The sequence below is a fragment of the Tenrec ecaudatus genome, chromosome 6 (genome assembly GCF_050624435.1).
Source record: "Tenrec ecaudatus isolate mTenEca1 chromosome 6, mTenEca1.hap1, whole genome shotgun sequence".
Taxonomy (NCBI): Eukaryota; Metazoa; Chordata; class Mammalia; order Afrosoricida; family Tenrecidae; genus Tenrec; species Tenrec ecaudatus.
The window spans coordinates 869,560-897,410 of NC_134535.1; the positions used below are offsets into that span (position 1 = coordinate 869,560).

At 58.6% G+C, this 27,851-nt stretch overlaps 1 protein-coding gene across 1 annotated transcript; it reads right to left on the reverse strand.

The window, feature by feature from the left end:
- MOV10L1 (Mov10 like RNA helicase 1) lies at positions 1-26,764 on the reverse strand. The gene is made up of 26 exons (XM_075552597.1): positions 26,677-26,764; positions 25,144-25,328; positions 23,526-23,691; positions 22,805-22,917; positions 22,416-22,600; positions 21,758-21,901; positions 21,007-21,068; positions 20,696-20,822; positions 20,147-20,341; positions 19,485-19,599; positions 18,377-18,554; positions 18,128-18,198; positions 15,169-15,260; positions 8,757-8,815; positions 8,194-8,291; positions 5,276-5,384; positions 4,624-4,802; positions 4,205-4,351; positions 3,944-4,065; positions 3,570-3,669; positions 2,829-2,993; positions 2,376-2,549; positions 2,123-2,272; positions 763-870; positions 170-307; positions 1-96 (listed from the first exon to the last, which is right to left on the reverse strand). The coding sequence occupies exons 1-26, from the start codon at positions 26,762-26,764 to the stop codon at positions 1-3; spliced, it is 3,366 nt and encodes a 1,121-aa protein (XP_075408712.1).
- Positions 26,765-27,851: the final 1,087 nt, after the last annotated feature.

Sequence of the window (27,851 nt, forward strand, 5' to 3'; positions counted from 1 at the left end):
TCACCTCTGCAGAGCCTGTAGCTCAGGAGGGAGGTCGCAGCCTGTGTAGACCCCGTTTGTGATGCTGTACTCCAGCAGTGCCCCGAAACAGGGGTCCTGCGGGGGCAGCTGGTAAGGTGTGTGCCAGGACTCTGCCTGCCCTGCCCCCTGCCCGTCCTATGGGCCTCACCCGGACCAGGACGTGGGGGTTCCCCAGCACAACGAGCAGCGCCTTGGGGCGGGTGATGGCCACGTTGAAGCGCTTCGAGTTGGACAAGAAGCCCAGGAAGAACCTGTCGTCCTCAAACCGCTCCTCGTTCGACCGGACCTGGGAGCTCAGGGGTGTGAGGGATGGGGGTACCGTGCGCCTGGGGCCCGGGGCCCCGCCGGGGGTGGCCCACTGCTTTCCTAACTGTGTTCACGTGCACTGCCTCGTGGAGAGTTAGGACAGATGATGTAGAAGAGTCACTGGTTTAATAAAGGCAGGCGGGGCAGGGCATGCACTGGGCGGTGCCCCGGGCAGCCCCAGCCCAGCTGAGCCCACATTCGGCTCTGCCCACTCCTCCATGGCTGCTGTGGCAGTGCCCTCCATCTCTCACTGCTTTCTCCTTGGCCCCTGCCTATCCCTGACCTTTGAATGTCCCTGAGAAGGCCCCTCTCTAGGCAGCCACTGCTGGGCTGGCCGCTGTGGTCCATGCATGCCGGACCTGCCCCCCCTTCTCGGCGCTGCCCCACGAGGGTAGTGGGGTGTGAGGGGTACTGTGGGAAGGTGGGGACACCTACGGTGGAGATGATGATGGCCAAGTACTCTTGCCCTTGGAACTCCTCCACGGAGCCGACCTTGATGTCCGCCAGGTCCACGGTCCGCAACAGGATCTTGATTTTCTCCACCTTTAGAGCAGACACCGCCCGACCGTTTGCAAAGTTGCTGCTGCCCGACTGTGGCAGTGGGGAGCAGGTGCTAACAAACCTGCCGGTTTCCTTTAAAATCCACATCTCCCTTAACCAGGATCACCAAAGCCATTGGGAAGAATGTCTGTCTCTCTCTGGGGGGCAAGCATCCCTGTTCACATAGGGGGTGCAGGGGCTGGTGTGGGGGGAATGCGGAGGCTTAAGTGACCCCTGGAGCTCTGGGATGACAGCTCTGTGACAGTGGCCGTTCCAGGATCTGCTTCTTGGTTAGCTGGCAGGCTCCCAGGAGGCTGGGCAGTACACAGGCCTCCCACTGGAGGACAGAAGCAGCTTGGAGATGTGGCCTGTGGGCAGGCACTGTGAACCCCACGGGTGGGATCTGTGCGCCCATCTGGCTGTGCTGGGAGATGCTCTGGCACAGGGCCCTCAGAGGCCAGTGGCTCACCCACAAGTCTTAGCAGACCAGGAAGAAAGGCCTTTCCACCAGTGGGTGCTGGTTCTCGACACGCCACCGGGAGGCGTGGGCATCAGGTGAAGCCACAGTGAGATGGGTCAGCACGGCGGCCACTCTGGGGGCCTGAGGGGTGTTGACGTGAATGGCAGTGCCAGCCCCCCCAAGAAAGCCATCCATCCATTCGCCTCTCAAGAGCTAGTGCCAAGGGCTGGGTGTGCTGCGCGGTGACAGGCAGGGCGCAGAGCCTAGGGGCGGGGACTGAGGTCTCGGGGAGCCCCAGACAGGACCACATCTCTGTGGCTGTGGTCAGACGCGAACAAAGAGATGTCAGAAGCCGCAGCAAGGACCTGACTTGAAGCTACATGGAGCAAGGCGGCAGCGGTTGCCCCCTTACCGCCTGTGCTGGGCCTGGTCTCCTGTGCCAAGGGGTGCATGCCAGGCAGGCAGGACCTCCCAGCCACTCAGGGAGCCCGGGGGTGCCATGGTGACAGGCTGGGCTGCCAGGTCCGCAGTGGGAACCCACCAGGCGCTCTCGGAAACGCACAGGGGCAGCTCTGCCTTGTCCTGTGGGGGTGGCCGCCGTAGGGAGGGGACACAGAGTGGGGGAGGGGGAGAGAACAGACCCTGGCCTTTATAAGAAAGAGGGCAGCGCCTAGAGTGGCAGACGGTGGAAGGGCCACTCCTCACACCGCTCCGGGCCACCCAGACAGAGTCAAGGCCTGCTGCCATGTTGCAGACCATGGTGGCCACCTGGGGGGCTGAGGCTCCTGGGCCTACCTGCTTGCGATAGGGCGTGATCACGCCGATGTCACGGGTGGCCACCTGACTGGAGAGGCTGCGGCAGAGCAGGCAGCAGTAGCGCATCACCTGCACGGCCTCGGCGGGGTTGAACCAGGACGGGCTCCGGCCTTCGCGTGCCTCACTGCCCTGCACCCAAAGGAAGGCCAGCCGGCCATCAGAGCTCAAAGCTGGGGGCGGGGCGGGCAGGCTTGGATGTGGCCCGAGGGGCGTGGCAGGCTGTGGGGCCTACCCTCACGCCGTGGAATATCAGTGGGAAGTCCTTCCGCGGCAGCTTCTCCCAGCCCAGCAGCGAGGACACGACGGCAGGCTCAGAGCACACCTCCAGCTCCCGGTGGTAGAAGAGGCGCGAGGGCAGGGCCAGCAGAGCCGAGTGTGAGCGGTAGTTCTTCACCAGCTTGGTCACCTGGGTGGCGGTGTGTGTGTATGTGTCGGGGGTGCGGCATAGGTTGCACCCTCCCCCCTTCCCCGCAACACACCCAGGTGCAGCCTTCCCGGTCCCCCACCCCTGCCCGCAACCTGCAGCTAGAGGGACAGGCCTCTCGCAGACTCAGCGTGTCCACAGCCAGAGCCCTGCTGTGGCCGGGGTGGGCACTTGGGGCCCCAATGCACCCACAGCCGCAGGGCTCTCGGGATGCAGGCCTGGTGTGCTGGCAGGCCCAGCACAGGGCGCAGGCGAGCTCACCAACAGGGGGTTGTAGGCGCCGCACGCTCCGAAGGTGTCCTCATCCCTCAGGTACACAGACCGCGACATCAGCCGCTCCAGCATGGACACGTTCAGCCCGTAGGCCATGGCCAGCCGGGACTTGATAACTGGCCCCAGCTGCATGGGGTCCCCCGCGAGCACAATCTGCAGACAGCGCCGGGGGGGGGGGGGGGGGCGGGGCAGCGGTCAGCTGGAGCCGAGACCACTCCGCCCCTGGCCCATGACAGACATGTGGCCGATTTGGGACCCCTGGGTGCAGGCTGGGGATCAAGGCAGAGGAGGAAGGGCCTCTTGGACCCTGTGAGGATGCGAGTGGGGGTGGGGACCACAAGGTGGGTGTCATCTTGCCTCGGTGAGACACAGGGGACCCAAGAAACAGTGCCCTCGCCTGTCCCTCTCCCCTCACAAGGATGACTCTGGCCTCTCCCTGATTCCTGTCCCTTTTGCCATGCAGGGGCAGCCCTGGCCTCCCTCCTGGGGAAGTGCAGCCGGCAAGGTCACCCTCACCCAAAGCTTCCAAACACCCGGCACTCCTGTCCTCCTCTCCCAGGGGCCCGACGCTGGCCCCGTGACTAGAGGCAGAGGGGGACCTGGGCAGGGCTGAGGACCCTGGTGCTGAGGGCATGCTGGTGGGGAGGAGCCCGTGGGCTGGAGAGCAGGGCACCCTGACCCAGGCAGGCAGTGTCCCCGGCGCATGTCAGGGCTGACAGCAGTCCTTACCTGACCGTTGACGTCTGAGATGAGCCCCAAGGGGATCAGACACTCAGGCTCGCTCGCCTGCCCCGCCTCGTCCACAAACACGTGAGTGAAGTGTCCCACCCTGTGGCAAAGACACCCTGTGAGGGGCTGTCCTGTCTAAGCCCCTTGTAACCCTACTGCCAAACCTGCCGGGGCGGGGCAACTCCCAGAAGGGGGCGTGAGCATGCACTGATGTGGGGCCCTCCACACCCAAGCTCTGTCAGGGAGGCCCTCCTCCAGTGGTGCCCCACCCCCACACGCTATGACTGAGTGGATGCCCCCGGGGCCCGGTGGGGGCCTGCTGCCTCCTGGTGGCAGGGTGTGCCGAGCTCATGCTCTGGACAGCCTGCCCTCACCTGACCCCGATCTGGTAGAAGAGTCCGGCGCTGCTGCAGGTGGTGATAATGACTCTGAAGCGTGAGGCCTTCCAGATGTCCTCGCCGTCTCGGCAGTACGCCTTGATGGCCTCCACGATCGTCTGCCATGGCAGCGGCCGTGTGAGCACACGGCCATCGGAGCAGTGGCCGGCGGGGCTGCCCCTTGCATGGCTCAGCTGCAGGCCCGTCCCCATGGCTTCCCGATCCAGCCCCCTTCCCCCAGGTGGCGGGCACCCTCACCTCCTCGAAACGGCAGGTGGCATTCACTCGGACCATGGTGCCGGGCCGCAGCACCTGGCTCTCGTGCAGCCGCAGGCACACCAGGTCTGCCGCACTGTTGGAGGGGGCGCACACGAGGGTCCGACTGTCCGGCAGCGCGCAGTACACCTGCCCCCACGAGACCTGGCCCTGAGCACCACCGAAGGCTTGGGCACAGCACTCGGGGTAGGGCAGGGCCCCACGTGCCCAGGGGCCACCCCGACTCAACTCAGCACACGGGGCGCCCTGCTTTGCATCACAGGCTCGAGGACCCACACCCACGGTGCACACGAGAGCGGGCGCTGTTCCACAGCCCAGCCCCGGGCCTGCGGAAAGGATGAGGCCTTCCCCACAGCCTCACACCCACGGCCCCCACTGCCTCCGGCTGGTCGGTCAGGCACCTGCAGCACCGCCTCGATGATGGTCACTGTCTTCCCGGTGCCTGGTGGCCCGAAGAGGACGTAGGGGAGGGGGCGGCAGTCCCCGCTCAGAATCCGCCTCACTGCCAGCTGCTGGTGCTCATTCAGCGTCGCGTTGAAGAAGCCCCGCCCCCCCAGTTGTGGGGTCTGGCCTTCGTTCGCTGCCGAAGGGGGACTCAGTCAGAGGGTGTCACCACCCTGCTTGGTGCCACACGCCCCACGTCCCCCCATGGGACAGAGGCCCCAGTCCCGGTGGGCTCTGACAGTCTCCTTCCTCCCCGCCCCAAGAGCAGCTGAGCCCAGAGCGGCCCCAGGCCCCGCAGTGCTGTGTAACTGGCAGGCTTCTCCAAACCCCAGGGCCATGCTCCTCTGTAGTCCTGTCCTCCTGCTACCAGGGACCCTGTCCACCCTTCTGAGGGTCTCACAGAACCCCTGGCTGGGACAGCTGGCAAGGCTCCACTCCCCAGCAAGAACATGTGGGGGCTCACATGGCCCTGTTGGAGGACTCTCCCCCCATAGCACCGGCTGCTCCTGGGCCTTGGAGACCGGCCTCCTTTGGGGGATGCACACCTCCAGTCTGAGGCTGCTAGTCAGTCACCCTGCTCCTCCCCTCCCAGACCCGCTCCCCACTCACTGGGCTCTGAGGAGGGAGTCAAGGCGGCCATTGTCAGTGCACCCTGGGCCCCATCCTGGCCCCCAGCTGGCTGTGTCCTGGGTTTCTTCCCGGTGTCAGCAGTCCTGGGCTGGAGAAGAGACAGTGCAGCTTAGGGAGCGCACCTCTGCTCCCACGGTGGCACCCCTTGGTGTGTGAGACAGGGCACGGGAGAGGGACTGGCAGCCTCCTGCCCGTGGCCAGGCTGGACGCAACAGCTGGGTCACCTGTCTCTCTGTTGCTGTCACTGTCTCAGAATGCATTTCTATGTCCCCCAGCCTTGGTTCTCTAAGCAGCTCCCAAGACCTGACAGCATGGGGCCCCCTGCCGTGCACGAAGCACGTGGCTGTTGCCCCTAAAAAGCTCTCCAACTGTGATCGCCGTCTGGTCCAGAGGTGGCGTCTGATGGCTGGGTTCATGCGCATCTTTCTATGTCTGAAGTTTTTGTTTCCACAATGCACTGAGTGGGGGCGACTGTCTCCATCGGGCCCTGCACAGCCCACTTCCCCAGGCCTGTGGATCCTTCCTGTCAGTGAAGTTGGATGACACCTGTCATCTGAGCTGTAGCGTGGATCAGCAGTCTGTCCATCTGACAGTTTGCTCCACGGATGGACAACGCAGGTGGACATGTGAGCTGTCCCCACCGTGTGACTGCAGGGCTTCTGTGAGCTTGCTTTGTCTCCACCCCTCAGAGGTGGGGGGGGGGGCACGTGCAGATGCTGCGACCTTTGGCAGGACTGGCCATGGCTTCCCACCCACGGTGGCTGTGCCGCTTTACGCTTGCCTCCCCATGGCCTCACCCACAAGCACCTTCTCACAGTCTTTGTGCTGGACGGCAGGCAACGCAGTTGAAGTGGTTGGAGTTTGGGGTCTGCATGTGCCCCTCTCCTGTCCACCCATCATTTTCATGGGTGCCACCTCTCTGGGGCCCTCACTGCATGTAGGCTGCTTGGAGCTGCCCTTCACCTCTCTGAACCACGCTCCGGGTTGGACATGCCCCATTGCCAAGGCCTCATGTTACTAAGGCACGCTCTGAGCTTGCTTTGGCTTGGCTGGGCACACTCTGAGTTTGGTTTGGCTGGGCATAGTCTGGGTTGGACATGCCCCATTGCTAGGCCTTCAAGTTCACTGCCCTTTTCTTCTGTTTATCCCGCACTTGCCGATTTGTCAGGTCTTTGTTCTCCTGACTCCACCCCCTGGACAAGCAGAGGAGTATTAGTCACAGTCCTAGTGGCCTTGCCGGCCACTGTCATTGTGCAGGCCACATTTAGGGAGCACTAGTGGGCAGTCAGGTAAGCATTAGGCTGGTGGTTGAAACCCACCGGCTACCCTCTGCTCCCATACAGATCCGCAGCCCTGGAAACCTGCCGAGGGTCACAGAGTCGTACTGGTTTGAGGGCAGTGAGGCAAGGTTGCCAGCCACTTTCTGGTGGGTGTCAGTCGCCTGGCTTTTGTCGTTACAGAACTTATTTCTCAGTTTACTTCATTTTCAGTTGGACGATAAACCTCAAGTCAATTCCGATGCAGCGCAAGCCTGTCGGACAGGTGAAAAGCTCTTCAGGGGTTCCTGAACTACACATGCTTACAGGGAGCAGACAGTCTCGTTTCTCCCGTGGGGCAGCTGGTGGACTCTGTGCCTACGTCTGTGTTCCTGCAAATGTCCCACCCCTTCCCTTACTCCCCGACCACCCCAACGAGCACCCAGAGCAGAGCCCTTGCAGCCTGAGGCTGTGTCTGTCTTCCCAGGAGCAGCAAGCGTCATCTGCCCAGAGTGGTCCTCCTCAGTGCTCTGCCTGCCCCTGGACCGTGCTTCCCAGCCACATGTGCAGCCCAGTACTCCGCTGAGCGCCCTGCGGGACCTCTGCAGACCTGAGAACTGCCCTCTGTTCTGCCATCTGCTGTGTCGGCTTCCCTGCGGAACTCAGGTGTCCTGTCCTCCCTGTACTTTCGGGTCTTGTCCCTTCAACTCCATTGGTTCTTCCTCGCCCCCATGACTCTGTCTAGACCTCGAAACCCAACCAAAGCTCAGCAGGGCGAGTGGAGGGGTTACTTCATATGTGTCCCATCTGTCTGTGGTCTCACGAACTTGGTCTAGATTTTGTTTCGGGTGGGAAGGCTCTGCAGAGCTTCCTATGAGCCACAACAGGGCCAGAGAGAGGCTCACGTCCTACCAGAGGTTCAGGGTGAGACGCTGGGAAGGCGGAGGCTCTGCAGACGGCTCTGCACCAGCTCCCAGTAAAAACACACTTTCATTTCCGGAATAAAGAGACCAATACAACACCCACGATGCAGGATGCTGACAAATGGCTTTGGCTTTGAAATGATTGCTCGCGATTGTATGCTCACTCTAAAACTTTTGGGTTAGGGTGTTAAAATGGTAAGAGTATTTCTAAATATCACACAGAAAACTTTAAAGCATAGTCCTACCATAGACTTCAAACAGCCCAGAATGACAGGCCCTGGTGGTCCGTCCACCCCCACCCCAGCATCACACTCACACACACTTGGCTTATTTCTGGATCCAGACGAGATGGATCTCTGTGGTGCCAGGCAGGTACGAGCTGCTCGTGCAGCATGTATGTGATCAGGCAGAGACTGCGGTGCCGCCAGCCCTAGGTGTGAGCGCTCCAAGCTCCTGCACACAGGCACGCACCTACGGCCCCCGCTGAGTGGCCACAGGCAGTGCTGGACCTGCAGGTCAGGGTGGTGCGTCCTCACGGCCCCGGCCTCACTGCAGCTGCAGGCCTCTGAGCCCGGCTGAGGCAGGTCACACCATGCCACGCCCCTCAACCCTGAGGTGAGCCCCACTTCAACTGTGCTCCCAGACGACCGGGAGCACCTGTCAGCACCCACAGGACCCACATTCATGATCGGAGCCGGTGAAGCCAGTCAAGGCCTACCTTGGGGGCTGGCTGGGCCTCAGTCCTGGGGCTCTGCGGGCAGCTCCAACTCGAGGTCACTTGGGGAGACTGCAGAACGACTTCTTCTGGAAACAGCACTTTTAAACAAACCCAAGGGAAGTGGGCACAACTGTTACTGAAAACCTTCAGAAGCTGATCAAGGCCCTAGAGCCCCCGCCCCCTCCACAAGGGACCCTCCTGCCCCAGAATACAAATGCCACCCCGTTTGGGTCCCAAAGCCACCACCCGGTCGGCTCCTCAGGGCAGAACCTGGGACCATTTAGGACAGTGGCTCTCAACCTTCCGAATGCCGTGGCCTTTTAATCAGGTCCTCATGTTGTGGTACTCTCAACCATAAACTTATTTCTGTTGCTACTTCATCACTGTCATTTTGCCACTGGGATGAATTGGGCAACCCCCAGGTTGAGAATCGCCAGGACTCCTGCTCTGTGTGCAGCCCCTTCACCGGCCATGGCACGGCATCCGCAGTCTCACAGCCAATCCGGCGTGCTGCTACGTGAAGTCCACACCACTGCTCGAGGCAGGTGGGAACATGACAGTACCTTTGACCCCCAGATGAAGGGCCTGCTCCAGGGCGAAGTGGCACCGTCTGCTTGTGGTCCTGCCAAAGAGATGCTGCATGGGTCACCCTGGCTCAGCCACAGGAGGGCCAGCACAGGGACTGCGGGTCTCCGCAAAACATTAGAAATTCAGGAGCAGCTCTGGGAGCAAATGAAGGGAGAGGAGAGAGTGGAGCACACCTGGCCCACCAGGCCTGGAGGTTGATATTCCCGCTCAGAGCAGCCAATTCACAGAGAAGACCACATGGCTGGCCCCACTATGAGACATGACATCCCTCACTAACCCATAGTCCTACAGGGGACAACACTGGACACACAGTGTGGGAATTGCACCCAATCTGATCCCACCACACCGAGGCAAAAAACTAAGGGTGTGCAACAGAACAGCAAGGGGAACAGAGCAATGAAGTCCCCAAGGAATACCAAAAATAGACTTAGGGGCTAGGGCTTGGCACCCCAACAAACTCCACTGGAAAACAGGCCTAAAGGCCAACAAACAGTCCTTGAACTAACTACAAACTTTTCTTTCTTGTTGTGTTTTGTTTTTTTGTCATTGGCTTACTGTTGTTGTTTTGTTGTATATTGTTGCTTGGTTTTGCTCTATCTTGTTTTTGTGCATGTTAGTATCTCCGCAGTTCTGTCTAAATAAGATGGGCTGGATGAACAATCTGGAGGAGAAAACAATGGGACCGACAGTTCCGTGGGAGAGGGGGAAGAAGGGGGAAAGGTAGTGGTGTTAACAAACCCAGGGACAAGGGAACAAGTGATCCAAATCACTGGTAAGGACAGTGTAGGGGGCCTGGGGGCATGATCAAGGGTAATGTAACCAAGAGGAATTACTGGAACCCAAATGAAGGCTGACCATGATAGTGGGACAAGAGGAAAGTCAAAGGAAATAGAAGAAAGAGCTAGGAGGCAAAGGGCATTTATAGAGCTCTAGATAAAGGCATGTACATATGTAAATATATTTATATGATGGGGACATAGATCTCTGTGCATATATTTATAGGTTTAGTATTACGGTAGCATATGGACATTGGGCCTCCACTCAAGTACTCCCTCAATGCAAGACTACTTTGTTCTGGGGGGAGCGGGGAGGGAGGGGAAAAAAAAAGAGGACCTGATGCAAAGGGTGTAAGTGGAGAGCAAATGCTTTGAGAATGATTGGGGCAGGGAATGTATGGATGTGCTTTATACAATTGATGTATGGATTGTGATAAGAGTTATGAGTCCCTAATAAAATGTAAAAAAAGAAAAGAAAAAAAATGATTAGGGCAAAGAATGTACAGATGTGCTTTCTACAACTGATGTATGTATATGTATGGATTGTGATAAGAGTTGTATGAGCCCCTAATAAATTGTTTTTTAAAAAAAAGTCAGGTAGGATATACCCAAGATTATACTGTACTTGATTCATTTTCTTCAGATTACACCTGAATTTACACACGAGCATTTGGTGGACTATCCCACAGTCAGTCCATCTCCTCATTTCAGCTGCTGATATTGCGCTCCTGCGTGGACTCTCCCCCAGATGTGGGCAAGTTTATTTGTGTGTTTTCTTAGGAGAAGCCCATGTGTACAGTTGAGTCCTGTGTTTTTATTAAAAGGTCTTTGAAACGAAGTTATTTGTCTTGAAAAACTTTACCATGCGATCTTATTTAGCTTCCATCACTAGTGCCATATTATATTTTGTTTCTAATTTTTGCATTATAATCTCTAATAATTATAAATGCATGTTTATTTCATGGTGATCAATTTCAGACAAAGAAACTTAAAATTCTTCAACTTTTACATCACTAGCTGTAATGATTTTTATGAAGATTTCAATAATAGTTGTATTGATTTCAATTGTTTGTGTTTGGATAGATATCCTATTACAGGCAGCACTGGACTTCAAAATAAGATATGGCTAACTATCTGCATATATATAATTAAAAATAATGCTGTATAACAATAACATTAAGAGTTCCTGGGGGGAAGGGAGAGGGAGGGGATAAAAAGGAGCTGATCTCAACGAGTTCAAGAAAAAGGAAATGTTTTGAAACTGATGGTAGTAGCAATTGGACAATTAGGCTTGATCCACTTGAATTATGAATGTTATGATATCTGTAAGAGTTCCCAATAAAATGATTAATAATAAAAACGATAAAAAAGAATACTTTGTTCTATTAAACTGGCATTCCATGATGCCCACCTTCCCAACAGGATCGCTGAAGACAAAGTGGATGAAAAAGCAATTGTGAAGAAAACTGATGGTGCCCGGCTATCAAAAGAGATAGCGTCTGGGGTCTTAAAGGCTTGAAGGTAAACAAGTGGCCATCTAGCTCAGAAGCAAACAGAGCCCACATGGAAGCACACCAGCCTGTGTGATCACAGTTATTGAAGGGATCAGGTATCAGGCATCAAAGAACAAAACAATCATATCATTGTGAATGAGGGCTAGTGCAGAATGGAGACTCAACGCCTATCTGTAGGCAATTGGACATTCCCTTATGGAAGGGTTGTGGGGAGAAGATGAGCCAGTCAGGGTGCAATGTAGTAACGATGAAGCATACAATTTTCCTCTAGTTCCTAAATGCTTCTTCCCCCACCCACTCTCATGATCCCAATTATACCTTACAAACCTGGCTAGACCAGAGGATGTACACTGGTACAGACAGGAACTGGAAACACAGGGAATCTAGGACAGATGATCCCTTCAGGGCCAGAGGTGAAAGTGGCGATACTGGGAGTGTGGAGGGAGGGTGTGGTAGCAAGGGGGAATCGATTACAAGGATCTACATATAACCTCCTCGCTGGGGACAGACAACAGAAAAGTGGGTGAAGGAAGACGTTGGACAGGGCAAGATATGACAAAATAATGATTTATAAATTATTAAGGGTTCATGAGGGAGAGGGGAGAGGGGAGCGGGGAGGGAGGGGATAAATGAGGAGCTCCTGACAGGGGCTTAGGTGGAGAGCAAATGTTTTGAGAATGATGAGGGCAATGAATGTACAAATGTGTTTGACACAATTGATGTATGTATGGATTGTGATGAGTTGTATGAGCCCCTAAATAATGATTTTTAAAAAGTTAGAAATTTAGGAGCTGATTTGTGAGAAAGGAAAATGGGTTAAGAGAAGAGACACCCCAGGTCGCAGAGAGTTATGAGCAGGAGAATGGGCACACAGAGTGCAACTGGCAGGGCAGCAGTGCCCATCATCCCATGGCAAAGCCAGAGGAGATCGCCAACAGAGCCATCTGATGCGTGCCTCACAGGGCCTGGCCAGGCAGACCTTGGGGACCCTCGGGGGCCGGTGTCCTGCACTCCTGGCCGCCCCACCCATCCTCCACAGGCACAAGCTTCAGCAAACCGTTTCCGGGAATCAATGAAGTGAGAAGACGAAGTGGGTGCAGCCAGGGTGTCCAGAGACGCACCCACCCTCTCTGCTGTCCATGGCAGAGAGGACACAGCACATACCGTTCAGCCCCAGGTACTGTAAGAGGCACCGGCTGTGTGACAAGGTTTCATACACCAGCAGGCCTCCTGGGAGCTGCATCGGCTTCCCAACTGAACCATAGCAAGATTCAGGGGCCAGGGGACCTGCCAGGAGCACGGGACCCAGGCCAGACACGCCACAGCTTTCAGGCGGGGACACAAGGCAGGCTCCGCCGTATAAAGTTACCCAACTCCAAGACTTCATCACATGAATGGGCTGAGGGAAAAGAACCTTCATAAAGGCCCCAGAGGCAACAAATGAACAAGTGCTCACCACTGACATCTGACTTCAACAGTGTCTTACCACGATTCATGGTGAGACGCCAGCTGTTTCCAGGGAAGTAAGGAACACGGAGACGACCAGGAGAAAAGCCATCAGTTAGGCACGAGAACTCACATGATGATAGAATCCCAAAGGAGGAAAAAGGTAAAAAGAACAGAACTAAAGACGAAAAGTTCCCTGGGTACAGGGCGGTTTCCAATAGCAGATTCAAGACCCCAAGACGCTCACTCCTGGATTTCGGCATCGCTGTCTCGGCGATGTGGGAGGCACTGCATAGGACAATCAATCCTCGTGCACAGTCTTTACTAAAGGCCCACTTACATTACCATCTGTAACCTCAGCACTTCTAACAGCAAAGCACCGAGGACCTGAGCGCCTAGCAGGAGAGAAGCGGCTAGCTCAGTGATAGGACGTCCCTCACCAGGCCAGCTTTTACTCAGCGCCAAGCACCCAACATCAGAACAGACAGTATCCTCAATGTCCTCCATGTCCGTCCACCACCAGAGACGAGGGAGGAAGAGCTGTGGGAAAGTGGCCACCAGGGCGAGAACAGAGAAGGCCGGGAGGCAGCAGTGAAGCCCAGAGCTGCCCAGGACACGTGCCACCTGTGTTGGCAAACAGGTGGGGCGGGGCCGACCGCAGACTCTCGAGGTACATCGGCACCCCGCAGGTGCACCCCGGGGCCCTTACAGGAATGACACCGGCTACTCAGTCTACTAAAGAAGAAAACGGTCCTCAGTCTATTAGAAAAATGACTTGTACGCAGAAACGTTTCCAGAGAGGAGCCCAGAGCTCCGCTAGTGAAGCGCATCAGGAAGAGCCTACAGTGCAGCGCCTGCACCATCTCTCCCGGAAAACCCCCAACCCACTCTGAGCTCACGCTACGCTGATGGCAAGCAGACACACCTTTTCCAGAAGGCCACAAGACCAGTGCGCCTCATGAGCACAAATGCAGTTCACAGCTTACCTGCCGGCAGTCAAAGGGAATGGCATCGTACGGGGGGGGGGGGGGGGGGGCTCATCCTACCTGAGAACTCCAGCCAAGGTTACAGACTCTGTTAATGGCCATCAGAGAAAAACCCATGCAGCCCTCTCGCTAGCTCCAGGAGAGCACCTGACAAGCCCTCCAGCCCCGCCCAGTGGCAGCCCGCCCGCAGCAGGCCCGGGGCCTTCTCCCAGTTAGAGGGCTGCTCGCTGGAGAGGCCCACAAGCCAAGTGAGTAAAGAAGAGAAGGACCGTTTGCCCGGAAGCCTGGAGCCCCTGAGCCTCTACTCCCGCCAGCACTGCTGTAGGGCAGGGCAGCAACACGGCAGGCATCGGCGAGAGAGGAAGAGGTAAAAGCGGGCATTTGAACACGCGAGGTAGTACACGTGGGGGACCGAGTGCACGCTATGTAAAAATGACGACAGCCACAGCGTGAGCTGGAGACTCAGAAACCACTGCATCTATGGGCACCCAACGCAGATTCACTCCATTCCTGGTCGGCAGAGAAGGGCAAGCCTGCACAGCGGAGGCTGACGTGGATACGTGGCTCCTGGAAGCGAGGGGCCCTGGGTGAGCGACTTAGCACCACGAGACAGATTCTCCCCCCATCAGCCTGCAGGTCCACACGCCCCGATTGAAACCCTCGCAGAAACGGATGGACGAAGCCCCGCAGCAGCCACAGCAGCGCCAACAGTGAAGAACAAGGGTGGGGTAGTCTTCCTCTACAGAAATGCGGTGCCAACGGACGGCCAGACACTCATTGTGGTTGGAGCAGAAGCAGGATCCTGAGTAAATTCACACCCACATGCTCAGCTGGCTTTCTGCCAAGGTACAAAGGGAATTCACCCGGGAAAGGACAGACTTCTGAGAAACGGTGGGAAGAGCTGTGGTTAGACCCAGCACTCACTGGCTGCTTGCTCCTGTAAAGATGTCCAGCGTCAGAAACCCTACAGGAGGCCACTATGAGTTGGGTTTGACTTGGTGGCAACGGGTTGTGGGGCGTCCTCATGCCTTAGGTCATTTGCAAACATTAACTCCGGATAGAGCCCTAAGCATTAAGGTGCAGACTCTTTAGACAATCTACTTGTGATCATGGTGTCACCAAACTCACGAGCGGCCAGAGGGCAAAAGAAGGGCAAGGTTTCAGCGCTCTGCACGGCACTGGAGAGAGGCCGGCTGGGGAAAGCTTGTGGCAGAGGCCCACCAACAACGCTTCACCTGGTGACATGGCACAAATGCGAGCATGCTCACTGGAGCCGCAAGCCAACCAGGAGATGCCACAAATGTGCCTCAACCCGTAAGGGGAGTGGGGCAGCATCAGGCCCCGGGAGGAGAGGTGAATTCGCACAGGAGGCAGAGCCTCAGAAGCCAATGCTTCGTTAGCCTAGAAATAGAACTGCAACCGTGAGAACCAGAGAACAGTGTTTCCATGCATTCACACAGACCCCTACGCCCAACTTTTTAAAAAACGAAGGGATAGATCAACCCACAGTTCAAGTCCCTGCTTGGGGCTGGCGAGGACAGGGGGAGGGCTGGGCTCACAGTATGTGATGAGTGGGGGGTGGTGAGACCCCCGCGGACACGGAGCAATCAGAGGTCACTGGGAGGCAAGCAGGCATGGTGCAGGAAGGAGTCACAGGGGCGGCACCTGTTGTAGGTGAACTCCACGTCCATAGGCTCAGAGTTATACGCTCGTTCAAATTCGGGATTCAGCTTCAGCGTCACTTCTTCCTCGTGGATCTAAAGACAAGAAAGTTTCATGCCCACAGGGCGCTGCCTCCCTGGCATAGTCCCACACCCGTCCCAGCAGCACACAGCCAAAGGCCAGCCCAGAGGTTCTGGTTTACAGCCGGTGTCACCCTCTGTGAGGATGACGGCAAAGGATTCAATCATGATGCCAAGGATACGACCGGGCTGGGCCGGCTTGTGGAGAGGCAGCTCTTGGCAGGCTGACTCTGGAGCTACGCACACCACCAACAGCAGAGGAAACAATCTCAGGCCCTTGAGTCGCTACCGACTCCTAGTGACCCTGTAGGCCATGGCAGAACCGCCTGTGGGCAGCAAGCTCTGCTGGTCTCCCTGCTGACCCCCAGCCGGCGCCAAGCTTCGTTATCTGCTTTCATGCCTCTCCTCCTGGGACCTGGGACTTTTGGTCTCACCCCTGCCCAGGACCCAGCAGCTGGCCAGCCTGGCCACGACACAGTAGGGGCCAGCACCTGCTGGCTTCCTGGCAGGACACTGGGATGTTGGTGGGTCTTTCTCTGCTCCCTAGGCAGGCAGTGAGCAGCTGCCTCACTGTGGGGGGGGGGCAGGTACTAACTGTAGCTATGTCCCGTCCCTCTCAAGACTTCCTCCCACAGGTCCATCAAGGTGCCAACTGAGCTGCTCTTGAGACCACAGGGCGCCTCAGCAACCCCCTCCCCCGCCCCAGCTGAGCTCCCACGGTGGAGACTGGGCATCTGAGGGCGCTGGGGCTGTCCTCACCTTTCCACTGTCCCACACCCTCAACACTTCTGCCCTCACCCCAGCTTACAAACCCAGCCACTTCTCCAACATCTTCCTCCTCTGGGTGGCAGTGCCAGGCTGAGGGCTAGTCTTTAGAAGTATCCTGACACGCCCCCCGCCCCATCCCCGGGAAACCAGCCTACTGCCACACTGCCACGTCTCCTCTGCCTCACAGCAACCTCGTGTCTCACTGGGTCTGAACCACCATCCCAAGGCCGAACCCACAAGCCCTGCAGCAGTTCCTGCTGGCTCACTCCATGTTCCAGTCAGCCTGCAGCCCCCGCCACAGCTACCTCCAGGAGGCACTTAGGGCCCTGTCTCCTGCTTTGCAACTCTCTTCCCAACTGAAGACACGCGCTGCCACCGAGCCCACCATGGCCAACAGCCGCCCTGGGGACAGACCAGGACAGCCCGTGGGTCTGCACTTAGGGGAGTGGAAAGCCCCTTCCTCCTTCAGCGCGCCCAGTGGCCTCGAGCTGCTGAGCGTGGCCCGCTGCGCCACCAGACTCCATCCTGGATCCTTCTGGAAGTAGCACCGCAGGCTGCCTGTGCCACCACCTGAGGGACCTCAGCTTTCTCTCCTCTGCCCCGGAAACTCCTGCGAACTCAGCGTTCTGTCAGACAGATCGGTGCCAGCGAGCCTCTGTGGGGCTGCTGGGAGTGGCTGGTGGGGACTGGCGCGTGGCGGCAGGAGGGGCTGCGCTGCCCCAATTTATGAAGGAGTTTTGAGGAGCTTCCCTCTTGAAGGCACTGTCTGCTCTAGGGTGGCCTGGGGTCTCTTGCTTCTTATAAAAAGCAGCAGACACTCACCATGCAGTTAAGGAAGTATACTTCTATTCGAAGACCCCTCAAGCGTTCATGATCCATCGGTTTTGCTCTTTAACCTTTCTGTAGCAACAGGGCTTTGTAACTAAAGCAACTCGCTGGCTTTCTCCTAGCAAAGCCACCTCAGCCAAAAACCCACCCTGACGTTCAGTGACGCTCCGGGATGGAGCGCCTGCCGTTGTTGAGTCTCCACTCTTTCCTGGAGAGGCAGCCTCACCTTCCCCACAGAGCAACCCCAGTGGACCTGACTCATGCACCTGAGGGTTACCTGCAAGGTGCCCTAGGGCTCCTTCGTTCTGTCCGTCTGGGTGCCCTCATGCTGAAGGATGATTTCCACCTCCTTCTTTAGACTCCGAGGTCCCCGCTCATGTGCATTGCAGGCTGTGGAACTGCCTTCTTCTTCTACCCTCCAGGAATGGGTCCAACGGAGGCACCCCTCACCTGACGGCTTGCATAGCTCCCCTGGGGCTTACTGGGCGCTGACGCTTCCCTAGAAAGGTTGCTTACTGCTCACTGGACCTAGTTTCCCACAATGGCCTGGCCTCTTCACAAGGACCTCTCTGTCTTTTTAATCGTGACTCGACTCTGGTGAGATAGCCCTTTCTTTCCCCACTGCTGCTGCTGCTTTTTGATTTCTCACAAGCGATGTGTTGATTTTATCTTTTTCAAATACCGGATTTTGACTTTATTTCTGTTTGATGATGTACTTTGTGTATCTCTGCACAATATCAGCTCTCCCTGCCTCTGGTGGCACGGGCAGCAAGGGGGAACGATGGGTGATGCAGGGTGGCTGGTAGCAACTGGACCAAGGTGGGCGGCAGCCTCTCTCCTCTGAACTGTCTGTCACCCACGCATGCGGTGCCCCAGCTTCACCTCAGCTCACCTTTCCTGCTGGCCAGGCGCCCCTCTTTCAGCCTGGCGCCCACCGCGCAGCCCTCTTTCAGGAGCGAGGGCCAGGGGGCTCCTCCGCTCTGCGCCAGGCCTTCTCAGCAGACCCCCGAGCTACTTGCTCACTCTCCAGCTCTGCGCCAGCTACAGCTAGCACGCTGGAGGCCCCGTGAGACCACCCAGAGCACCCGCTGGCGGGCCCAGCTGAACGCCAACACCCCGACTGGCACAGGGTAGAGCTTACAAAGCAGATGCGTCTTGAAGTCTGGGTGGCAGGACTTAGCTAGTAGAGAAGGTGCCCCTCTAGGCACAGACCCATCTCAGACCCAATCTGACCCGAGCAGCTATGGGGTAGGACTTCCCGACTGGTCACTAAGCGTGTCCCTCACCTCAATCACATAGCCAATGTACTCGATGACGTGTCCGTTGTACTCCTGAGTTTTCAGGATCAGTTTGTCACCTGGTGAAGGACACAGAGCCGTATAAGTCAAACTGAGGATACCGTAACACCCTGTGCACATGCAGTCTCATCTCGGGTCACCTGCTGGCCACGCAAGTCAGTGCGACACAGGAAACCCGCTGGAGGTCAGGTGACAGACAGTGAGCCCTGCTGTGGCTGCCCCCTCCCCTGCACGCACCTGTGTACAGGGAGGGCCGACTCTCGGCCAGGCCGGGGACCTCCAGCACCAGCAGGTGGCCATTCCTCTTCAGGATGACCCCGCTCCGGTTGTACTCCTTGAGCTCAATCTCCGCGTGGATCTCCTCTAGCCACAGCAGCGTGGAGAACTTCTCCTTGTAGTTGGACATGTTCAGAAGCTGAGACCACAGTGCTGGCGGTCAGGGAGTGCGCACTAACTCGGCAAGAGCATGCCAGTCCCAGGAACCGGCTGTTCGCTCCTGTCTGATAGGCCACCCAGGGCCTGGAGCCCAGCAGGAAGAGGACACTCTCTTGACCTGTCTCGGCTGCAGTGGCCCCTGCCTTTTGCTCCCTGCTGGCCCCGCCCCACTCTGTCCTGTTTGGGCCTTCCACAGACACCACTGTGAGGGTGGGCTGCAGCTTCTGCTGGGAGGGAGGAACCAGAACCCGGCTTACACCCTCCCGCCCCCGACAGACAGACATAATACAGAGAAGCTTCCTTCTGCTAAACACCAGGAGCACAGGACAGAGGCTCCCGCTGGGAGTCCAGGGCTGGAGCCCACACAGGGCCCGCTCTGAAGAAAGCACCAAGCGGGGCATGGCTTCCTCCAGACATCGTGCTTCTGGCTGTTTCTTTCACATGGACTCCACCTCAATCCCACCCCTCATTCAATGTCCATGCCAGGACATGCCCACAGCCCTGCTACCCCACGGCCACCTGCTCCACTGGGCTGCTCCTGGCTCTGAGCCTCCACCCTTGCTGGCCCCTCAGGGAAAAAAACACCACTACCACGTGGGAGAATGTTCCAGGCAAACAAATTTGCGTGAGAGGACCTGGTGGCAGCAGGGATGTCCCTAGCCTGACCACGTTCCGTGTCAGGGTGCCGACGAGAGAGCTAAGGAGAGACCGGCTGCTGCGAGCCTGCGAAGCTGGTGCTCACAAGATGCTGTCCAGCTCAGGCTGCGCCAGAGGCCCCGGCCCGACAGCATTCTCTCGTGGTCCTGGATCCCCAGCCCCTGAGGCAGTGGCAGCGGTCAGCAGTGGGCATGGTCCAGCCTGAGGGGCCCTCCCAAGTCTGCCAGACGGATGCCAGGGTGTGCCCTCCTACCTCTGCGAGCAGAGGCTGGAATGTCAGCACATCAATCTTCTGCTCCACACATTTCTTAAGTCGATCTGGGATTGGATACTGTGGGAGAAAACTGGGAAGCTGTCGTCTTGAATTCCTTAAAAGATAAATCCACAAATTAAAAGCCAGTCTGAGCCTCCCTGGAGGGTTACACGCAGGCGTCTCTCTACTCCAAAAAGGTCAAAGGGCAGCTGCTCACTACAAACAGTGCCCAAGCCACTGGCCTCCTGTCGGCTATGGACCAGAGGGTGCTGGCAGTAGGTCCCCTTCTTGACCCAGTCTCCATGCCACAGCGGACAGTGGGCCACTGTGGTGGGTGCAGAAGGGGCAGGGATCCCAGGGACAGTGGGATCCTGTGAATCTAGATACTCTGGCTCTGACTCGGTTAGCTAATCTCTCCCTGCTGTGGCCCAAGGACGGTCCAGGAGCGCAAGGAAGCTCACCCAGGTGAGTACTGGACATCTGGTGCCATCTGCTTGGTGGGCACCCAGGGAAGGACTGGGCCTTGCTGACAGGCAGGCAGCCCATCCAGGGAATCCCCCTCACCCCATCCTCCCTGGCTCTGGCCCTTTCAGTGGGTACACAAGGGGAAGGGGTTGCACCCCTCGGGCCCCACTGAGACCTCGGCCAGCAGCTGCACCCACCGCTTCTGCGTGGTCACCACCACGGTTGTTTTTGTGGATGGCAACACTGGGGGGCTTTTGGATTTTTTCCAGGAGAATGGCTCTCGGACTCCGACGAGTGCCTCCTCTCCGCTGACCACATTCACGTCCAGGTACCGGCCAATGTTGAAGTCAGCGAAACACAGTAGTAGCAGCTCCCTGCAGCGGCCCGAGTCCCTGCAGGCAGCAGAGGCTCAGGCAATGCAGCCCTACCCCTGCTGCCCACAGCCCCTGGTGTTCTGGGAGCGGCTCTCAAGGGACAAGGACAAGCATTCCAAGGCTCAGGAGCGACAGTGGGTGCCTGACACGGTCTTCTCCATGGTCCTCACGTTTCAGCAGGAGAAACCCCGTTTCCCGAGTCCACTCTGTACCTCACATGGGAGCCAGCACACACCCCAGTGTCCACTCTATGTGGTCACACAGCCCAAACCCAAACCCGCTCAACTGCCCTACAACGCGGGGCCCAACGCCCACCCACCCCCACTGCCAGGGCTCCAAGACGCTGACAAGGCCCCAGCCCCAGGTTCCTACTTGGCATCGCACATGATGACCACGGAGGTCTTGTGGCCGGCGGGGATCTGCTCGCCCGTCTCAGAGACCTGCTGCCTCCACAGATAGGCCTCTTCCTCCCCACATCCTCCTTCCTGGGCGCCAGCATCTGGGGACAATTTCAATCTCAAACCAGACTGAGAGGCAAGGACAATGTTGCGCCTCCCCTGACCCCCCACCAAAGCCTGAGGCTCACTGCCCCCCGTGTTGCCAGGCTGGCACCACCTGCTGGGAGCTGCCAGGGGTCAGGCTTACACCCGGCCAGGTCTCCAGCAGCTGGTGGAGAGGCCCACCTGGAACAAGGCATCCCTTGCCCCTCAGCAGGCTCCCGGCCAGCGTCTGGCAGGACTGGTTCCTGGGGTTGGCCAACGAGCACATGCCGGTGTCTGAGATGCCCTGTTCCCTCACAGGCCCTGTCGGGGCTCTCCCAGGAGCAAGGAACCGGAACTGTCTGGTCTTATCCCAGCCGCCCAACTTGCAGCTGATCAAGTGCTGAGGGACATCCCCTTTGTTCCTGAAAGCAGAGTTGACGTGAGCTACCAGGACCCCTCTCACTAGCCCACTACCAGAAATCCTCAGGTGGGAGCCACCTCCCACCTAGGTACCGGGGACTCCGTCTCTCTGCCAGAACATCTGCTACTGGGGAACCCATCACCACCAGAAGCCCCCAGTTAGCAGGAGCCCCTCCACTATCGGGGACCACCCTGCTCTTGAAATCACCTAAAACTGGAACCCCAATATCCGGAAACATCCTCATTACCAGAACACCCCCCATATACTGAAAACGACTCCACCACTTGGAACCAATATGCCAACCTCCTCACTGTTGGGAAGCACCTGCTGTCAGAAACCACCCCAATAGCCACCCCTAACCACCCACTACTAAAACCACCCCGATATCCACCCATTACCAGTGACCCCCCTCAGCCACCCCCCGGGAACCCCAGCGCTACAGCGACTGGTGAGTGGCCACCGAGGGAGGACTGAGGGCGCATCTTTGCCGCGAGAAGCCCTGCCGTCCGTGCTGGTTCAGTGGCCACTCACTCTATCCAGACCACCAGGCTCTTTGTCTCTCCTCTTCTCAGAGTACCAAAGTCTGTCATCCTTGTCACCTCCATGTTCGCTTTGTCACTGAGCAGCTGGGCTCCACAGGCATCGTCAGCAGCCTCCGCGAGGGAGGAGGCCTCTCTGCAGAAAGCAGCCAGAGATCCAGGTCACGTCAGGGGTGGCACCTCTCCTGCTCACACTGAGACGGCCTGGTGAAACCTGCCTCCCCAAGCCTAGCTGCCCTAGACGGGGTGGCTGAGTCAGCACTGGGAAGCCAGGGTCCTGGGGACAGAGACTTTGTAGCAGACTCATCTCCACAGGCCTTCCTTGTGTGTTCCAGACCGCCCCCACCAGGGCAGGAGGGTGCCCCACGTACTGCCCCCATGGGCGTGGGACCTCCAGCCCCTGCCAGAGCAGAAGCACACCCCACGTACTGCCCCCATGGGCGTGGGACCTCCAGCCCCAACCAGGGCAGGAGCGCCCACGTACTGCCCCCATAGGCGTGGGACCCCCAGCCCCACCAGGGCAGGAGTGCCCACGTACTGCCCCCATGGGTGTGGGACGTCCAGCCCCCACCAGGGCAGGAGCGCCCACATACTGCCCCCATGGGCGTGGGACCCCCAGCCCCACCAGGGCAGGAGCGCCCACGTACTGCCTCCTGATGGGCGTGATGCACAGAGCCCGCCACATGTAGCATGCCTGGCTGCTCTCCACCGCCACCGCGCTGACTACATCGTGTCTGCGGGGGCTGTACCCACTAGGGAGCGTCAGCGAGTCCAGGGTGAAGAAGACGCAGTCATCGATCACCCCATTGCGTCCGCAGAGGCTGGAGATGCAAACCTAGAGTATGGTCAGTGTGGGGACAGGGAACTCACCACCAGTCCTCACTTCCCAAACCCCCCTCCCTCCCAGCCCAGTGACCCTCCTGTATAGTCCGCAGAGCACCTGGTGCTGCTGCCCCACTGCCGGGAGTCCTGGCAGGTTTTCCACAGCCCATGGACTTCACATAGCCACGGGCCTCTGGGCCCTACGGTGGCTAGTTACCTCCTCCAGGCGCTTGTACCGCAGAGGTTTCACGGCAAGGGCCTCACTGCTCCATGTTCCAGGCCGGATCCAGTACTCGGCCTCCACCCAGTCCCCCTTGCAGGGCTGGAAACCTGAGTCGCGGAGGAGGAGGGAGAGGACTGAGCCCCGGAGGGGGACACATCATGGCTGTGTCTGGGCCCATGGGACAGTCAGAAGGTGGCCTCTAGTGCTGGTCAAAGCTGCAGTTGTGGGGCCCCCAGTGGCTAGGAGGGGTTGCCCTCAGGCAGGCTGCCAGGACATGTACAGGTGCCCATCTAGAGCCAGGCCTGCTCTTGAGCCCCATGTCCTTCCGAGCAGGGCCCCGGGTAGCCGCCGTTTTGTTCTGAACTGCCTGGATGAGGACTACCTGGGGTGCACACTGGCTCCCTGAGCAAGCACTCTGCAGGGCAGTGACACAAGTGCAAGCACAGACAGACAGATGGCACCCGCGGTAGGGTCCACTGAGCATGTGCTGTGAGCTCAGGTAGACTCTTGTGGCAGGATGCAGGCGGTGTGCCAACTCCCAGGCACCCCACTCCAGAGCCTGATGGTAGCCAACCCCCGCCAACAACCACCCAGTTAGAGGAATGGTGCACCCTCCCTGCAGGCTGCGCACCTACACACATGCCCTCCCTGGGGCCTGAGCACCTTCACACTCATTCTCCCTCGCTGACCGTGGAGGGAGGAGGGCGGCCTGTACCTTCGCACACGCAGGTCAGTGGGAAGTATGTTGTCTGGTTGATGTAGCCGGCGCCCTCGGTCAGTGAGGTCACACAGCCAATCAGAAGGTGGGTGCTGGGATCGGCTGGCCCTCTGCTGTTCTTGGTGTCATCATCATCTTCCCATGAGTCAGAGACGGCCTCCACCTGGGGCCGAGGTCAGCCTGCTCAGCTGACAGCCCCCCACTCCCCACTGGATGCCCTTGCTGCAGAGGGCCTGCCCTTCCCACCAAGCCTGTATCTGCGGACAGACAGGATGCCTGCCCAGAGGAGGGGCCAAGAGCGACAGTGACTCCTGGAGCAGCTGTGAGGGACTTGAGGACCAGGCCCCTTACACAGGTGCTGCAGGCAGGTGCTCACAGGAAGGTGTCTTGGAGAAAGTGGCACTTGACTCATCTGGGAATGGACAAAGCTGGGAAGGGGTGGCAGTGGGCCGGGGAACTGCCAGGGGAGGGAAGATAGGTCCTCCATAGAGGCTGGGCCAGGGGCACATGCTGACCTTCTGTGCATCTGCAACCGAAGCATGGCAGGCCCAGCTCTGGGCCTCCCACATGGCCCATGTTAGAACCAGACAAGCAGCAGATGGAATTCAGAAGCGGCACCCACTGCCCACAGCAGTGCCACTGTCTCCCACTGCTGAGCAGCAGGTGTGTGCTCCTGCCCCTCTGAGAAGCCCCTCTTCTGAGGGCAGGAGGCTGACTGAGAGTCTTGTCAGCACGACAGCTCTCCTAACCCGAGTAATGGGGACACGCAGGGCACTGAAGCTAGGAGAGGGAGGCATGAAAGGGTTCCAGTGTTGTCCAGACACAGATGTTGGGTGAGGGGGCCTCTGTTCCCAGCTCTGAGCTCCTCCAGGGAAACGAGTTGGGAGAAGCAGGTCCCCCAGGGGCTGAGTGAAGCTCTCAGGGAAGTCTAAAGCAAAGTCGACTCCCTGCAGGGGCACATGCGTCAGGACAACCTGAGCATGCCTTTCTGAGATTCCACGTGGACAAAAAGAGCCTTCTGAGGCTCCCAACAGAACCCAGAGCCACGAGGAAAGACAGACACAGAAAGTGGACTGTGGTAGAGAAGTGCTGGACACCGTGGACATGACTCCCCAGCGACCATCGTGGACCTAAGTGCCCACAGCAAACCAACAGGAGGAGCTCATCACTGCACTACGATGCAGTGCAAATCCAAATCATGCCCCCACATCTCACTTTGAGAGCTCCAATACCCTGCAGCCTCACTGATGTGCCCATGTCTCACGCTCACACTGCCCACACCCTGCAGGCTCACCTGGTAAAAGGAAGCGTACCCTTTGACCTTGATTTAAACTGCAAACATGCTGCTTTCACATGAGAAGACTCTCAAGCTTTGCTAGTCTGATAACACAGTAGTCATCTAAATAATCCTGGTTTCAAAAATCACATTCTGGAAACGTGAGAAAACAAAGGCTCTCCTTGGCTGACCATCCAGGCTGACTTCACCTCCTGGGGCAGGTTCCCAGGGAACAGTTACGGTAACACGCACACGCTCATCCTCTGAATCGACAGAGGGGTACGGGAGTGACCTGCCGGAGCCTGCCCTGCTACGCCACGCCCGTCCCCGCAGGCTCACCCGGATGGCTCTCAGGCCCTTCGACACCCGGTTTTCTTCCACGATGGCGACCACCTCCTGCCCGACGCTCAGCAGCACTTTGCTGGCGACCACCTCGTTGGAGAAGTAGATGAGGTCGTCAATCATGCCGTAATCGCTGCAATAGCGTGTCACAACGCCCTGGACTGTTTTCAGCTTGGCATCGCCTGCCAGCGAAAACCACAGCCCTGTTGAGCCCAGCCCTCCAGAAAGGCCTGCTAGAGCCCCCTCCCCCCTCCCACAGGGCCTGCAGGCCCACCTGAGCCCTCGAGGACTGTAGTCAAGGGAGTTCCATGCTGGCCTGTGAGGCAGACTGCCCTCCAGCACACGGTTGGAGGACCCGTGGCCAGGGCTTCCATCCCCAGCTCCTCCACTAGCTGTCAGTGTGGCGGTCCTGAGAAAAACCCTCCCTAACCCTCAGCCGGTCCCCCCAGTACCCACTAGTGACATGTGAGCATTAAGCCCACTGCAATGGTCGATGCCAGCTCTTAGGGGTACTGTAGGACAGTCAATGTGCCTTCAACTGGGGTAGACAGCACCAGCTTTCTCCCACGGGCGGTGGGTGGGTTTGAACTGCTGACCTTGTGGTAATTTGCCCCATGCTCAGCTCACTGCACCACCAGGGCTCCTGGCTTGAGGGCGATGTGATGCAATACAAGCATGTGCTCTGGGCGGCTAGGTAGGCTCGGGTGCCCCGGGTACCCCCCCCCCCCCCGGGTCCTTAACCTGTCTCTCTTCATCATCCCAGCATCGAGGGTCCCACTCCTCTGCCACTCTGGGCCTAACCCTTCCCTGGCACCCTAGTCTTGGGAGAGTGCTTTTCCAGCTGGGCTCCGGCCAAGAGCAACATGCCCAGTGGTTCCCCAGCTGTCCGGTGTGGACACCAGATCCTAACTCTTCTCAAGTAGGGGCATGGTGGAACCCCACTGGCCGGATGCGGACCCGGGACAGAGGCTGAACCAGGACCAGGGATGGAGAGCCAGCAGGCTGGGGAGGTACATCCTTTGCTCAGGGCAGAGGAGGGCAGGGGGTGTGGGCACCCTGTCGAGTTGCTGGCCACACCAAACCAGAGGAAACGAGGAAGATAGACTAACGTGGCAGACCCCAAACAGTAGCATGAATGGCCAAGACCCCGAAAAGCACTGCTTAAGAGTGTGAAGGCCTCTAAATGATGGTGGAGGAAGTGCAGCCGTCAGAAAAAGATGTGGCCAGAGCGAAGATGGATCCTGTTTCCGCACCTGGAGGGCTCCTTGTCCTCGCCCGTGCCCAAGGATGGGCACCACCCCTTCCCACCCCCTTCCCCTATACAGGAGGAGGATGACCCCGTGCGCCAACGCCGGGCAGGATGGGTACCCTGCCTCCGTGCGCAGAGAATGGACACCTGCGTCCCCGTGCCCAGGGGGAGGACGCCCTCCGTGTCCCCCGCTGGGGCAAGGGTGGACCTCCATGTCCGCGCGCCCCCACGCGCGGAAGGACGCCCGGGACAGAGCCCAGAACCTGCGCTGCCACCCGCACCTTCCGCGAGCTCCAGTCCGGCTTCCTCCGCGGGGGAATCCGCCCGCCTCCAGAAGAAGGCCAGCAGCTTGGCCGCGAGACGCAGCATGTTCACACCGCCGCAGGTGTGCTCGCCACCTCAGTCGCCCGAGGCGCAGCACGCGGATGCGCAGTTCCGCAGCTCGTGGCCAATGGCGACGCCCAGTCGCGCCGCTTCTGCGCCCGCTTCCCGCTGCCTTGAGTGGCCAATGGCAACGTCGCACCAGCCTGCGCCTGCGCCGTCGCTGCTCTGGCTGGCCAATGGCAACGCCGCACCAGGTCTGCGCCCGCCTCTGCTGCTCCGGTCGGCCAATGGCGACGCCGCGCCCTCCTTGACCGTTACTGGCGGCGGTTGGCGGGCGTTGGCGCGTGCGTGCAGGCGTGGCACCTCCGGCCACTGCGTTGAGCCAGGTGGGCGTGTGGTCCTGGTCGCTGTGGGGGGCGTCTTGTTGGTGGAGCCTCGTGCCGGCCGGCGGGGTACGGTGCATGGATGGCTCAGCGGGACGTGTGCCTGGTGGGGGCAGCTGCACTGGAGCGGGCACACGTTTGCATAAACGTGGCCAGTGGCCCGGGAGCGGGGAGCTGGGGTGGAGTGTGGATGGAAGGGAGTGGCTGAGGCCTCACTGTAGAGGGGCTTCTCCGCACGGCTGCGGGCCAGGTGGGTGTGGCTTCTGGGAGTTCCTGCTTTCGGGGTTCTCTTGTTGCCTGTTTTAGAGGGATGCACTCAAAGATGACCGTCTTTGGGATCCCACACAACAGTGACGGTGACCTCTGAGCCGCCGCCTTGACGTGAACTGCCCCTGCTATGACTGAACCAACTGTTTAGATGGGGCGCCTTTGTTTATTTACTTGGACACATCCCAATAAGCCCGAAAGAAGTGTATTCTCGGGAGAACTTGTGCAGCCACCCACTGATTGCATTGCGCTTGTGAGGTGCCGTCCTGGAGCAGCAGAGCGAGACACTGCCCCATCCTGACCACTGTTCCTCTGCTGGATCTCCTTGTTGCAGCCACTGTGCCAGCCCGTCTCCTCGAGGGCTTGCCTCCATTTCACGGCCCCTCTACGAAGCACGCTGCCCTTCTCCAGGGGCAGTCTCTCCTGGCAACATGTCCAAAGTCCGTGAGAGGAAGTCTTTCCACCCTTGCCTTAAAGAGCAC